At 32.6% G+C, this 13,695-nt stretch overlaps 1 protein-coding gene across 1 annotated transcript; it reads left to right on the top strand.

The window, feature by feature from the left end:
* Positions 1-1,524: 1,524 nt before the first annotated feature.
* LOC140442132 (uncharacterized) lies at positions 1,525-3,012 on the top strand. The gene has a single exon (XM_072533209.1). It carries the CDS (start codon positions 1,525-1,527, stop codon positions 3,010-3,012), a length of 1,488 nt encoding a protein of 495 aa, XP_072389310.1.
* Positions 3,013-13,695: the final 10,683 nt, after the last annotated feature.

The raw sequence follows: 13,695 nt of genomic DNA, 5'->3' as shown, positions 1-13,695 counted from the left end.
TATTTATGAGAACCATAAGAAAATAGTTTTAACTTTTTCTAAACAATTTATATACACCAAAAAGAAGATACAATCACAAACTTACCTTGTATGGTCGCTCTACATTCCTGTCAGAATTATATTTTTATTTTCTAATATGGCGGAAAGTTCAACCGAATAAAAGTTAAAATAGAAATATTAACAAATTAAAAAAATAGACATACACCAAATATACCAATAACAAAGTCAAAAATGTAAATTAAAACAAATCAGGTTTTAAACAAATATTTTTAGTCATATGTAATACCTTTATAACTGGGTAAAGTAGAAGTATGAATTTTGTTTTAAATTAAATAATACAAATTATATAGAAAAAAATAAACAAAAATGTCAAAACCTAACCTCAGTGATAAATATATCAAAATAAACCTATAACCATAGCTAAACAAAAAGTATAGTATACCAACATCTTGTAAGAAATTACATCTTGGACTATACTCCAGAAGAAAATATAGATACTAACATACAATATTTTAATGATATCATTATAAAAGCTGCTAATATATCCATAGGAAAAAGCAAATTATGTAAAAGAAAACCAATTCCATGGTGGAACCAAGAGATAGCTGCTGCTATGAAAGCTAGCAAGAATGCATTTAATATTCTAAAAAAACATAAACTTCTGAGAATCTTCTTAATTTTAAAAGTTTGAGAGGTAAAACTAAATACCTGATTGAAAAAAGTAAAAAAGAAACCTGGATGCGATATGTTTCATCGATTAATTTATCAACTCCGATGCCCGTTTTATGGAACAAGGTACGCACACTAAAAGGAGAACATAATCCAACTCAAATTAGTACCTTGCTTAATGGTAATAATTTAATAACATCTAAACAAGAAATCTGTAATACACTAGCAAAAGTATATCAAACAAATTCTAGCAATACAAATTTTAACCCTGAATTTTTAAATTTTAAATGTGAGAATGAAAAAGAAAATATCCGAATAATAGACAATAATGATCAATTAAATTTGCCTATCACATACCAAGAGTTTGAAGAGGATTTGCAAAATTCAAGAAATACTTCTCCAGGCCCTGATGATATTCCAATTATTTTTATAAAAAAACCTCCCACTCTCAGGTAAACTAATCCTTCTAGATATATTTAATCGGATTTTCATTAAAAAAACCTTTCCTATAATCTGGTGACAATCTATAATTATCCCCATTTTAAAACCATATAAAACAAAAACTGACCCCTCTTCTTACCGACCAATTTCGCTTACGAATAATATTTGTAAACTACTTGAAAAAATCTTAAATAATAGATTAGTTTGGTTTCTAGATAAAAACCAGTTACTGACCTCCATCCAAAATGGATTTAGAAAGGAAAGATCAACAAATGACAATCTAATATCTTTCGTAAATGATAGGTATATATGAATCTTAGAAACAATCAAATAATTCAAATCAAACAAGTAATTTTCATATTTTTCGATATAAAAAAAGCCTTTGATACTGCATGGCGACATCGCATTCTGAAAATGATGGTTAGCTGCGGCATACAAGGAAACTTTCTAGCCTTTGTTAAAAATTTTATGAGTAACAGAACATTTCAAGTTTCAAATTCAAAGACTAAGCACTTACAAAATGGAATACCACAAGGTTCCACTCTAAGCCCTACACTTTTCTTATTAGCTATTAATAATATTGCACAAGAAATAGAGTTACCATTAAAAGCAAATTTGTATGCTGACGATCTAATAGTTTACACTAGAAGTTGTAATATCTCTCTCGCGACAAAAATCCTTCAGGCATTTCTTCACAAACTGGAAATATGGTCCCACAAAAGTGGTTTTACCTTTTCAAGTGAAAAGACCTATTTTATTATCTTTAGTAAAAATAAAACCGATAGCAAACCTAGCCTAATTCTAAATGATATTAACGTAAAACAAGTAGATTCAACAGACTTTCTAGGATTGAGATTCGACAGTCATTTGAAATGGACAGACCATATTAAAAAATTAGCCTTATCCTGTCAGCCAAAAATAAACCTCCTTAAAATACTTTCTAACAGAAATTGGGATGCTGATACAACTACTCTGCTATATTTATATAAATCACTCATCCGTAGTAAATTAGATTACGTCTTAGACGTTATCCAAAGGGCATCTTTGAGACTTGTGCTGGATGCCTTCCGTACTAGTCCGGTGGCAAGTCTTCAAGCTGCACTAAATGAACCACCTTTGTTTATAAGAAGACAATATACCACACTAAGATATGCTGCTAAACTATATAGCGATATTAACAACCCTAACTACCTACTCCTACATACAAATAACACCACTCACAAAAGTAACAGACAATCAAGATATTTAACCTTTAAAGAACTTGTAATGAATTGCGGATATAATACCAATTTGTTGACATACTCGCTATCTACATACCCAACTGAACCCCCCTGGACAATTAATACTCCTACTATTAATACATCTCTAGTAGCTTTCCCAAAGAATATCACAAATCTTACCCTCGTTCGTACATTATATAAACAAATTCTACCAAAATATGACAATTATATTAAGACTTTCACCGACGCATCAAAAACCAAAAATGGCTGTGCCGCAGCCTTTTTAACAGATAATATCGAATATGCTATACGAATACCTACTTTTTGCAGCGTATTTACTGGTGAAACTATTGCAATTTTAAAAGCACTTGAATTTTGTCAAAAATATACAGATACTAATCTTCTGTTTATCTCAGACTCATTATCTGTACTCCAAAGCATCAAACAAGTCTATCCAAGACATAAAATCATCCAAAACATAAAATCTATGCTTCATTACTTACAAAACAAAAATGTAAACATTCACTTCTTTTGGATACCATCACATATAGGTATTTCAGGTAACGAAAAGGTTGACGCCTTAGCGGTTAAAGCAACCTCAAATGAAAGCATCGATATTATCAAACAAATTCCAGTTACAGATATCTACCTTAATATCAAACAATACTGTACAGAAGTTTGACAGCGATGCAGGGATTCAAATAACTCAAATTTTAAATAATTAACCCCTCTATCGGTGTCCGGCTCCAGCTTCCAGAAAAAAGAAGAGAACAGGTGGTTATAAATCGCCTAAGAATTGGTCATACAACATTAACCCATCATCACTTATTAACGAAGCAGCTACCACCAGAATGCTCATACTGTAGATGCCAAAAAACAGTCCAACACATACTTACAGACTGTCCACTTTACTCATATGAACGAAGCACCAACAACATTTCTGAAGAATCAGGTCAACTTAAAAATATATTAAACTGTAACTTAACCAATACGATCAAATATCTTAAGGACATTAACCTATTTCATAAAATGTAATTTTTCTTTTAGTTGATAAATTTTTATGTTACCTAACCTTATAATATGTACACTACCATATATATTGTAATAAACTTCCGCTAATAACCTTTTACGGTTGATGCGGCTTTTTGGACATAAAAAAGCATGGTTATTAATATTAATTGATTACTAAGAGTACCTATCTACAAGTGAAGAAGACATAGAAGATCTACAGATTGATGACAACGTAACAATCAAAGGAAAGGATAAATTCAAATACCTGGGGTTCATAATCACGAAAAAGGCAGAGGAAAAAATTACACAAAGATTAGGACAAACAAGAAAAGCAATCCGACAACTTAACTCAGTATGGTGGGATAGACACCTAAATATGAAGACAAAAACGCAGATTTATAAAACATTAGTGCGAAGTATTATGACACATGGGGCCGAAAATTGGATCATAAACAAGAAAAACAGCAGTAAGATAATAGCAACAGAGATGGAATGCCTGCGAAGATGCTGCAGAGTAACAAGAATGGATAGGAGAAGTAATGACGAAATAAAGCAAAGAACATCAATAGAAACAGACATACTAATATATATAGAACAAAAAAGACTAAAGTGGTATGGACATGTAAGAAGAGCTAGCGACAGCAGATGGATAAAAAGAATAACCGAATGGAGCCCCATAGGAAGAAGGAAAAGAGGACGACCCCGAAAATCCTGGAGGAACGAATTAGACGACGCCATGAGTAAGAGAGGACTAAACGATGGAGAATGGAACAACAGAGAGAGATGGAAACGGTTGAGCGAGGGAAGGCAGTGAATACTGTAGAATCCCTAAATATATATATATGATTACTAAAGTTGTACTGAACATACAAAATATAAACCTTTAACCAAATTGTACAAAATAATTTTTAACACTTCTACAGAATAGTTAAAAGTTTTTATTTTTATTGTTTAAAGGGGCGACAGCTATACCATCTACCTCTTTCATCTGAAAATTCGAGTCATATTCTTGTACACTTGTAACAACATATTCGGGATGTAAAGTACTGAAGTCTTACCTGGATTGACATTCTTCAAAGGCTTAGTTTCTGTGGATGAATTGTTTAATTATTATAGTGTCAGACACACATACACCCACACACACACACACACACACACACACACACACACACACACACACACACACACACACACACACACACAAAATATTAATTGCAAAATGTCGATTTAAAAAAAATAGTTATATGCATATTATATTTAGAACGAATTTCCTCTATTATCATGAAAACTTTTACGATGTAAAACTTGGTAAAACTTGTATCTCGCTTTTTTATAATTTAAACTTTTACCATAGAGCCATGAAAGAAAAGGTAGTTTTAATTTGATTTCGTGAACAGAAGTAAACTTCCGGTTTTCATTTTTGTTTTTAGAAAAGCTTTAAACCATTTTAAATTGCATTAAAACAATTTTTAACTTTAATCTGATCGAGTAAAGTGTTATGCACTTTTATTATTTCATTAATCTTCTTTAATTTAGTTTTTTTAGAAACAAAAATTCATTTCGACGACTCTTACTCTGTTTGACTTGTTCTAAACTGAATTGCAAATTGAACCGATTCACTTCAAATTCGAGCTCCATACCAATTTATTTAACTTTTAGTACAATTCTACTTTTCCACGGGAGAAACTTCTCCAACAAATTTGATTAAAGTCGTTTGAAAAGTCCCTAACACCTGCATTTGAAAACATCTTTACGTACCCAAATTGTATAGAACTAGACAGCAGCGAGTAATAGATGAGTGAAGTAAGTTTTTAAACAAAAGTTAGGGTCACAATCAGGACCGTAACTAGATTGGCGTAAGCAATGTACGAGATCTCAATTGGGTACACTTCCGTGTAATAGGAATTAAGATAACATTCGCCGAAGTAGTAGTAGCTAATATGAACATATCTGTTTCTAGAACTACACTAAATATATAGGATGATCAATGTTTGTAATAAAGTTTGTTATTTGTTAAACTGTCTGTTAGTTGTGATAAAGTCCGTTATTTTTGGAAATACCAAAAAAAGTATGTACATAAATAGACGATAGCTTTAAGCTTCTCATAATACATATCTTAGAGAGTTTAAAAAGGTCTGCAAACAAAGACAAAAAGCTGCTTGGAGAACTTCCTGTGAGGAAATCGAAGATTTTCCGCAGGTTTCCAGGCTACAAAAAGCGCTCTCAAAGGACCCACATCGGCATGTCGGCATACTAACGAAGGAAGATGGGAACAAAACTTCCAACCTTTGCGAAAGTGCTGAGGTCCTGATTGAAATCTAGTCTAGTATCTCAACAACACCAAACTGGATGGAAGAAGCAATCAGACCCTCAATAAACGAGTGGCATCTCGGTAAAACAATTGTTAATGAAAAAAAGCTAAAATGGGTCATATTGTGCTTCACCAGTTTTAAATCACCAGGGCCTGACGGCATATATCCAGCCCTACTATGGTGGAGACTGGATATCCTTCTGCTGCATCTCGTGGAAATATTCAGAGCCTCTTTGGTTCTGAGATATATTCCTAGGAAGTGGCTTTCCGACCAATTAGCCTAATATCCTTTCCGTTAAGACGATAGAAAGGCTATGTGAGAGGTACATAAGGAATAAAGTTCTGGTCCATAATCCACTTATGGACCCAAACTACCCAAATTAATTGATTAATAAACTTAATAATTAATTAATTAACCCAAATTAGCATGCATATACTTCGGGAAGATCTACCCATGATTCTGCACTGCATCATGTAGTGGAAGGAATTAAAAGATCGCTGGATAATAAAGAATCCACCCTAGTTATATTTCCGTCCGTTTCTGTTAGAGGCATAGTTACGAGGGGGTGTCCACAAAGAGGAGTGCTATCACCACTACTTTAAAACATAGTTCTAGATATCCTGGTTGAACAACTCAGCAGCAACGGTTTCTACACAATAGCCTATGCAGACGATATTGCTGTCCTGAAAAGCGGTAAGTTTGAGAACACACTATGTGAGAGATTACAAGTTGCTCTCCGACTAATAGGAACATGGTGCAAAGAACACTCACTATCTATAAATCCTAAGAAAACAGAGATGGTCCTCTTTACCAGGAAAGAAGAATTACGGGCTTAATATCCCCAAGGATCCTAAACTACAGTCTAAATTTTTCTGACGATGTGAAGTACCTTGGTATTAACCTTGACAGAAAGTTAACATGGAACTCACACTTAGATGGTAAAGCTAAAAGAGCATATATCGTTAATTTTTCCCCAAAAAATTGCAACTTCACCCCTGTCCGCCACCCCTTATGTATCCACTCTCGCGTCCGCCCTTGAGATTGCGTCTAGTTATACCAAGATCTTACTCTGGCAAATTTTCAGCCATATTATCGATCGTTAATTTTTCCGAAAAAAATGACAACTTCATCCCTGTATAGCCACCCCCTGTACAACGAGGGGCGTCCGCCTGTAAGGCAAAGTCTTAACCCAGTTACAATGAATATATTCCAATAAAGAAATGTCATATTACTGATCAGTTCAAAATTTCGGCTCTAACTCTCCGACTAATAGCCAAGCCGGAGATGCGAAATTATTTTTAAGTTGGGAACTGTATTATTTTCCGGAACATCCATTAGCAAAACATTTTTTTCCTTTTGTTTTCTATCAGATAGCTCTATAAGGATATTTTTTGCAGCAGGAGATTATATTTTCTGTATTTTAAATATCAGCTATTCGTTTTCTCTTCTTGGAACTTCTAATTCTGAGACGCAATCCTACATTTTTGTCGACTGAGAAATGACTAAATTATTTGAGTCAGATATTTAAGTGTTACATGTTATATACTTTTGTTATACAATTCTCACACTTCCATAACCACAAAGTTGCATGTGAAAAATTTAAAAGTTGGGGTCGAGTACAAACACCGGGCCATGTTGTTTTGCATCAAGAGATGCAAAAGACATTTCACAGCCGTGTTCTTGCAGAGGGATAAATTTTGAAATAAAACAAATATTAAAATTAATACGTAAGATTTATATTCCTTGGCCCTGATTCTATTTCATTTCGATGTCGAAATTTAAAAGCGACTACGCCATGACAGTCGCAATCGCTAGCGATTCTCATTCATTTCGATTGTAGTTAAAACTGGGGATATTTACTTTATCATTTTGACACTGCTGAAAATTTGGGTTGGCCCTGTTGTTTATTGGCTGCACTACGCTTGTTGAATGTTTGTTTTGTTTACGTTACGTAAACGTCTTTTTTGCTTGTTTGAGTTGTTAAATCATAAATATTGGCCATTCTCAATTATATTTTGAATTGAAAGAAAAGATGACAAGAAAAAAAAAAGGCGACGTGGGAGATCCTTAAGTTATATCCACTAAGATTTGACTTAGTGGTTATATTCTAATATATTTTTAAATTTACTGCAGCTTAGTAATACTAACCCTAAACATTTTGGGTATCCTAGAGGCATAAACACTTTCTTCCAAATATGGTTCTAATACCCTTATTAAATAATTTGCAGCTTGTTTATTTAGCCGGAATTGCTGTCTAAATTGAGCATCACTTAGTGAAAAAGAATTTTGAGTATCTCGTAACATTCTTCTTATCCTCCGTTATGAGCGTCGGATATCTATCCTCTCTAATTCCTCCAAAACTAGCAAATGTCCGTAAAACACAGCCATATTAATACTTTTTGCCTCGGTTTTCCTTGCAAGGATCAAAACACCCCTACCTAAACTGAACCTAAGTTCACTTCTCCCAGTCCAGTCAGTCATGTCAGATTAATTTCGACTCGAAATGAAATTTCAACCACTTTCTTGAAGTCGAAAATTAGTGACGTCGTTTGGTTAGTTCAGCTGAAATCCACAAGGTTCGCAAAGTTGCATTTCGACGTCGCCATATTAATTTCGACATGTTTTGAGTCGAAATCTCAATTAGAATCAGGGCCCTTATATGTATTGGTCAATTACTAGTTAACCAACAACCGATAACACTAATCACCAACTTTTGTTATCTGGGTGCAAATTTAAATGAACAGTGGGACCAATCGACGGAAATTAAGATAAGGATCGAGAAGACAAGATCAGCTTTCGTCAAAATGAAAAAAATCTTTAACAGCCACGATATAAAATTGGAAATAAAAGTTCGTTTACTAAAATGCTACGTATTCTCCGTTCTTTTATATGGCGTGGAGTCATAGACCTTAACTGAAGCATCACTGAAGAGACTCGAAGCATTTGAGATGTGGTGCTATAGACGCATGTTGAGGATTTCTTGGATAGACAGAGTTACCAACGAAGAAGTACTACATAGAATGGGTAAAGAGCGCGAACTAATCATAACCATAAAACGTGGCAAACTAGAATACCTAGGCCATATAATGCGCAATGAACAACGATACAACCTACTTCGGACCATACTTCAAAGTAAAGTGCATGGGAAAAAGAATATCCAGGACGAAGAAGAATATTCTGGCTGCATAACCTGCGAAAATGGTTTAACTTAACCACTACCGGACTTTTCAGGACTTTTCAACATCCGTAACGGTTAGGCACCATAAGAAGAAGAAGATATGTATTGGAACTAATAGACTGTTATAACGTTATTTCTGTATTCCCTACGTTTTCAGATAGTCGGGTAGAGGCAAACTCCTACACGGAAAGCCAGCGATTTGTCCTCCTGTTTCTCAATTCTCGAGTGGTAATTTGAATTTGTATATATATATATATATATATATATATATATATATATATATATATATATATATATATACATCTAGCGGTTAATGTAAGCTCCGTTCTAAAACGGTATTATACTAACTCCAGTAAAATATACACCGTGTATACTATTATCTGAGTAGCGCTTTATGTAGACTCCGACCAACATGTAGGATTAAGTGGACTCCACAAAAGGATAAACCATTTATGGGATCCGTATTTACCATTCTGTGTACATTTCTAAACTCCTGCGATGTTGCCAATAATTGTATTAGTAGTAGATTTTCAAATTTTACAGCAGGTACACTTTGGAACTTGAAATTTATTTAAATATCCATCAATTTAGTCATGGAGGAATTTCAGGATTATTTGGCTAATGAAGTTAAATATAAATTGTTAACCGACACATAACTTTAGTTTACTTTTTAGTTTTAATAAACAAGACGGTAATTTATATTACTTGCTTTATATATTTTCAAAAATAAAGTGTCTATTATAAACTTGGAAAAGTTAAGTTTCCATTTTTATTAATTAGTATTTTTTGTTAAAATGCATTGGCACTGAAACATTTAGTCCATAAATGTACGTACATCGGATAGAGTAATCGTGTAACAGTTTATGAAAGTAGAAGCCCCTTCGGTAGGATTATAATGTTTGTTACCCTATTAATTCAAGAAAACTGTACAACAGGAAGGTCTTTGTAATTTTTCGATTACTGTAGATTATGACATACAATATTTGTTTCATATCGTAGTTGAATTTAAACTACAATAATTTATAAATCAATCTTTAATGACATAATTTTTTACTGTCTAATTTCAATAGGTATGTCGATTTTTAATTAAAATATTTAATGCAATAAAGTCGCGTAGAGATTTTCACTAAACATTTAATTTTAAAGATATTATTATAAAAGTCCAAAAAAAGTATAAAAGTCTAGGGAATTTAATATCCCACTATAGATTTGTTTTATAGATTATCGTAAAGCGTTCGACAGAGCCAAATGGATACACTTATGACTGATACTAAAAGAATTAGGTGTACAACAACACCTAATTTTGCTTATAACTGAACTGTTCGAATACACTACTGGACCATTTAAACTAATATTAAAAGAAAATTGAACTTCAAATGGTAGATTAGCTAACGAAATATAAGTATCTGGGAAAAATTTCTGAAACTATATTAATATTGAAAGAGACTTTAAAGAGCATCTGACACAGCATGCTAAACCGTAAGGCGCCTTAACCAAACAATATGGATATTTGAGAAAAATTATAGCTCGTTTCAGAAAGAATTGTAAATATAACATTAATCTAGATTAAGAAGAAACGCTGAAGAAAAAAACAGTAGCGGTTAGCCTAAATAAAGAAAGGCAAAAATAGATTATATTTGATGTTTTGAAAAAATCGATCCGAAAACCGTATGAAAAACATGTCATAGTATGGACATCGTGCGCGGCGATGCCTCTGCCGTCTGCCTATATCGGAAACTTTTACTACCATTTGACTATTTGTGTACGATTTTGTGTAAGGTTAAGTGGCACACCACAAAAAGTGTTTTTATTTTCTCTTTTGTTTAATAATTAAAATGTATTGCTATACTTTTAGATGTTCCAAAAAAAACAAAGGATAATAAACATAAATTATGAGGTACAAAATTCTATTATTTTCTATGCGTAAGTTATTATAGACACATAGGCTATCACACAGTTAAAAACTATGAAACCTACGAAAAAAATACAGTAGACTATGACTACATTTGTGTTTTAGCACTATAGTAAGAACAAGATAAAAATCTAAATACCTACATAATTATATTAACGAGAAGTTAATAAAACTTTTGATAGTTATCAGTAAGAGAAAGCCCATTTCAGACTAGATTATGAAAAATGTTGTTGGTTTTACAATATCAGGTACATTTATATAATGATAGGAATACAAAAATAAAAAAACAACTTGCTTTTTCAAAACAACAATCAATCACTTCATTTTATCACAAAAACTTTAAAAAATTGCAATGTAATTGAACCCATTTTGTGAGCTATAACACTCTTATGCGCTTTAGGAGCACAACTATCAGCTAAATGTTCTTCATGTGGAAGTCCTGAGTAATAGTACTCCAACATGGTTCTCCTGTAAATTGTCAAACTTAGTCTTAGATAACAACGACAACCTTCTTAGTATTTATGTACAAGATACCGTCTACAATTATGTGATTATGTGTACGTGCCAATATTCTTTTAAAAGAGATTAATAAAATTCGCGGGTAGACACCGCGACATCGGTATGTCCCGTAGCGATAAATTTACCATTTTATTGTAATTAGCATTTAAAAATGAAATTTTCATCTTTCATACAAACATCGATAGTTTTTAGCTATGGATGTATTTGGGTCACACAATCCTGTAGCAGATTTAGTCTAAAAAGTTTTATTTTACGCACAATTAGCACATTGGCTCTGGAAATGACCTATACATATACATTATTAATTATTTCCAATCAAGATTTTTAAGCAGCTCTGCACCATTGGTTCATTTTTGTTGCTTTTTTATTTGCCCTTTCTTTTTATCGTCATCATTACATAGCGCTACAACACTGGGTGAGTCTTCGCTAACTACAACTTTTCTCCACGTTGATCGGTCTTCTATGAATCTGCAATCAAATGAAATATTAATTTTTTGAGATATCCGATTTTGTGTCCGATCTAACTTAGTCAATAAAATTAATTCTCCTGGACTTATAAGAGCTTTCTTCATTCAGTATCTGTTCCTAATCTATACGGATTTGTAGCAGTATAGTAATAAAACCTTATTTGTTTTAGTCATTCTTCATAATTCGCATCACTATATTAAAATAGGTCTGAAGTTGTTCTTTATTTCTTCAGTGGCTTTATTATTAACTGTGATTATTGATCCAATATATTTAAAGTCTTCCATACTTTAAAAAACGTAGTTGTTGACTTTAATGTTTTATCTAAATTCATTGAATTGGTCTCTTCTGTGTATTTGCTTGTATTTGGTTTTCACCTCGTTGATTTTAAGTAAAACTTTTTTCATGCTCTCTGGACTTTGTTGAAGATGTCGTTTAGGAACGGGAGAGAGTTTCCTATGAAATCTATATCATAAGCATCATTCTAGGAGCTGCTTTGTTAATTGACCGTTAATGGATTACGTGTTAAAAGGACGTTATTTCTATTTTGGTAAGCTGTTCGTTCATTTTTGATTTATTTGAATCGAGAATCTGTATTTTATTAGATCTCTGGTTTATTTATTTGTTTCCTGTATCGTTATTACAAGGAGTTTGCTGGATACCGAAATAGGGAATCCAGTGGTACGTACATGATCTTTTGATTACCAACATTAGAAAATTTGTCTTACTGTAAAATCGTGATGATTTTACTAGAAAATATAATGTTGTTTAATAATAATGAAGTTGTTTCGCTTTGCCTTCTCCATCGAGGTCGCAGTGAGACTGCTATCGTTATACCTTCTGGTATTTAATATTTTGCCGGTCAAGCAACAATTCCAAGAGTTATTAACTTGGTACTGATATCTCTGCTTCCCGATTTTAGCAAGCCATTAAAACTGCTACATTCATGCTTTCTATTATCCAACGACCAGCCAGACGATTATATATAATAGCCAAGGAAGGTTTTGGCAATTTAATAGGTTTTTTGTGTGTTAGAATATAATTTCTCCAAAAAAGTAAAGATTATCTATCCGCTATCCGGATTTAATCCATCGATTAAATATTAGAATACTATTGAGTAATGCTATTACATACCAGCAAAAAAAACGGTATAATAGTCAGTAACGAGAAAACCAGATAAATGTTCATTAAAAGACAAAAGAGACGATGTAGAATAGGGCATATAACGTAACAATAGACCCATATATTTTTGAAAGGTTTGAAAATTTAAATCCAGAAGTGTAATACAAACTACTAAAATCAGGATATAAAAAAACAATGTAAGTAAAACTCACAAGAAAAGCCCCAGAAATGTTTTACGACCGGGAACTAATGCTAAGGTCAAACAGGAAAATAAAGATTGGATTTAATTTTTTTGCTTAAAACTTAGCATTGCCAGCTTGTATTCTGTTATTCTCTTTTGTAGTGTTTTTGTTAAAATTGCTCTTAAATCCCAACTATTTAGGCTGACGAACCATTTTAAAGTTGTACTGGTCTATTAAAATATTATGTCCTATTCTGTTTCGTAGTGCTCTTCTTATGATAGCCATATATTTTTTTTATTATCGTTGATTTGGAGGACCCTTTTCTGCGCTTTTTCTATTGAATGTATTAATGTTTTTTTGTTACTAATAATTATACTCGCTACTATATTAAACTCATCCTCGAAAGTCCGTATAATCTGAAGACCTTGATTATTAAACTGTGAGATTTTCTGTATTAGCTTTCAGGGCGATGCTTTCCAAAACGATCGTAAACACGATTGGAGATACGGCATCTTCCTGTTTGAGGTAACTGTACATTTGAAAGTAAGTTGACAGTTATTTCCTTAGGTATGCCTAGTTCTTCCATAGCATTTTAGTTACAATCTTATAATTATATCATATGTTTGTTTAAAATCTATAAATAACTAGCTTAATGTTTTTTTAT

This window comes from Diabrotica undecimpunctata, chromosome 5 (assembly GCF_040954645.1).
Source record: "Diabrotica undecimpunctata isolate CICGRU chromosome 5, icDiaUnde3, whole genome shotgun sequence".
Classification (NCBI taxonomy): Eukaryota; Metazoa; Arthropoda; class Insecta; order Coleoptera; family Chrysomelidae; genus Diabrotica; species Diabrotica undecimpunctata.
This window is presented reverse-complemented; position numbering and strand designations above follow the sequence as displayed.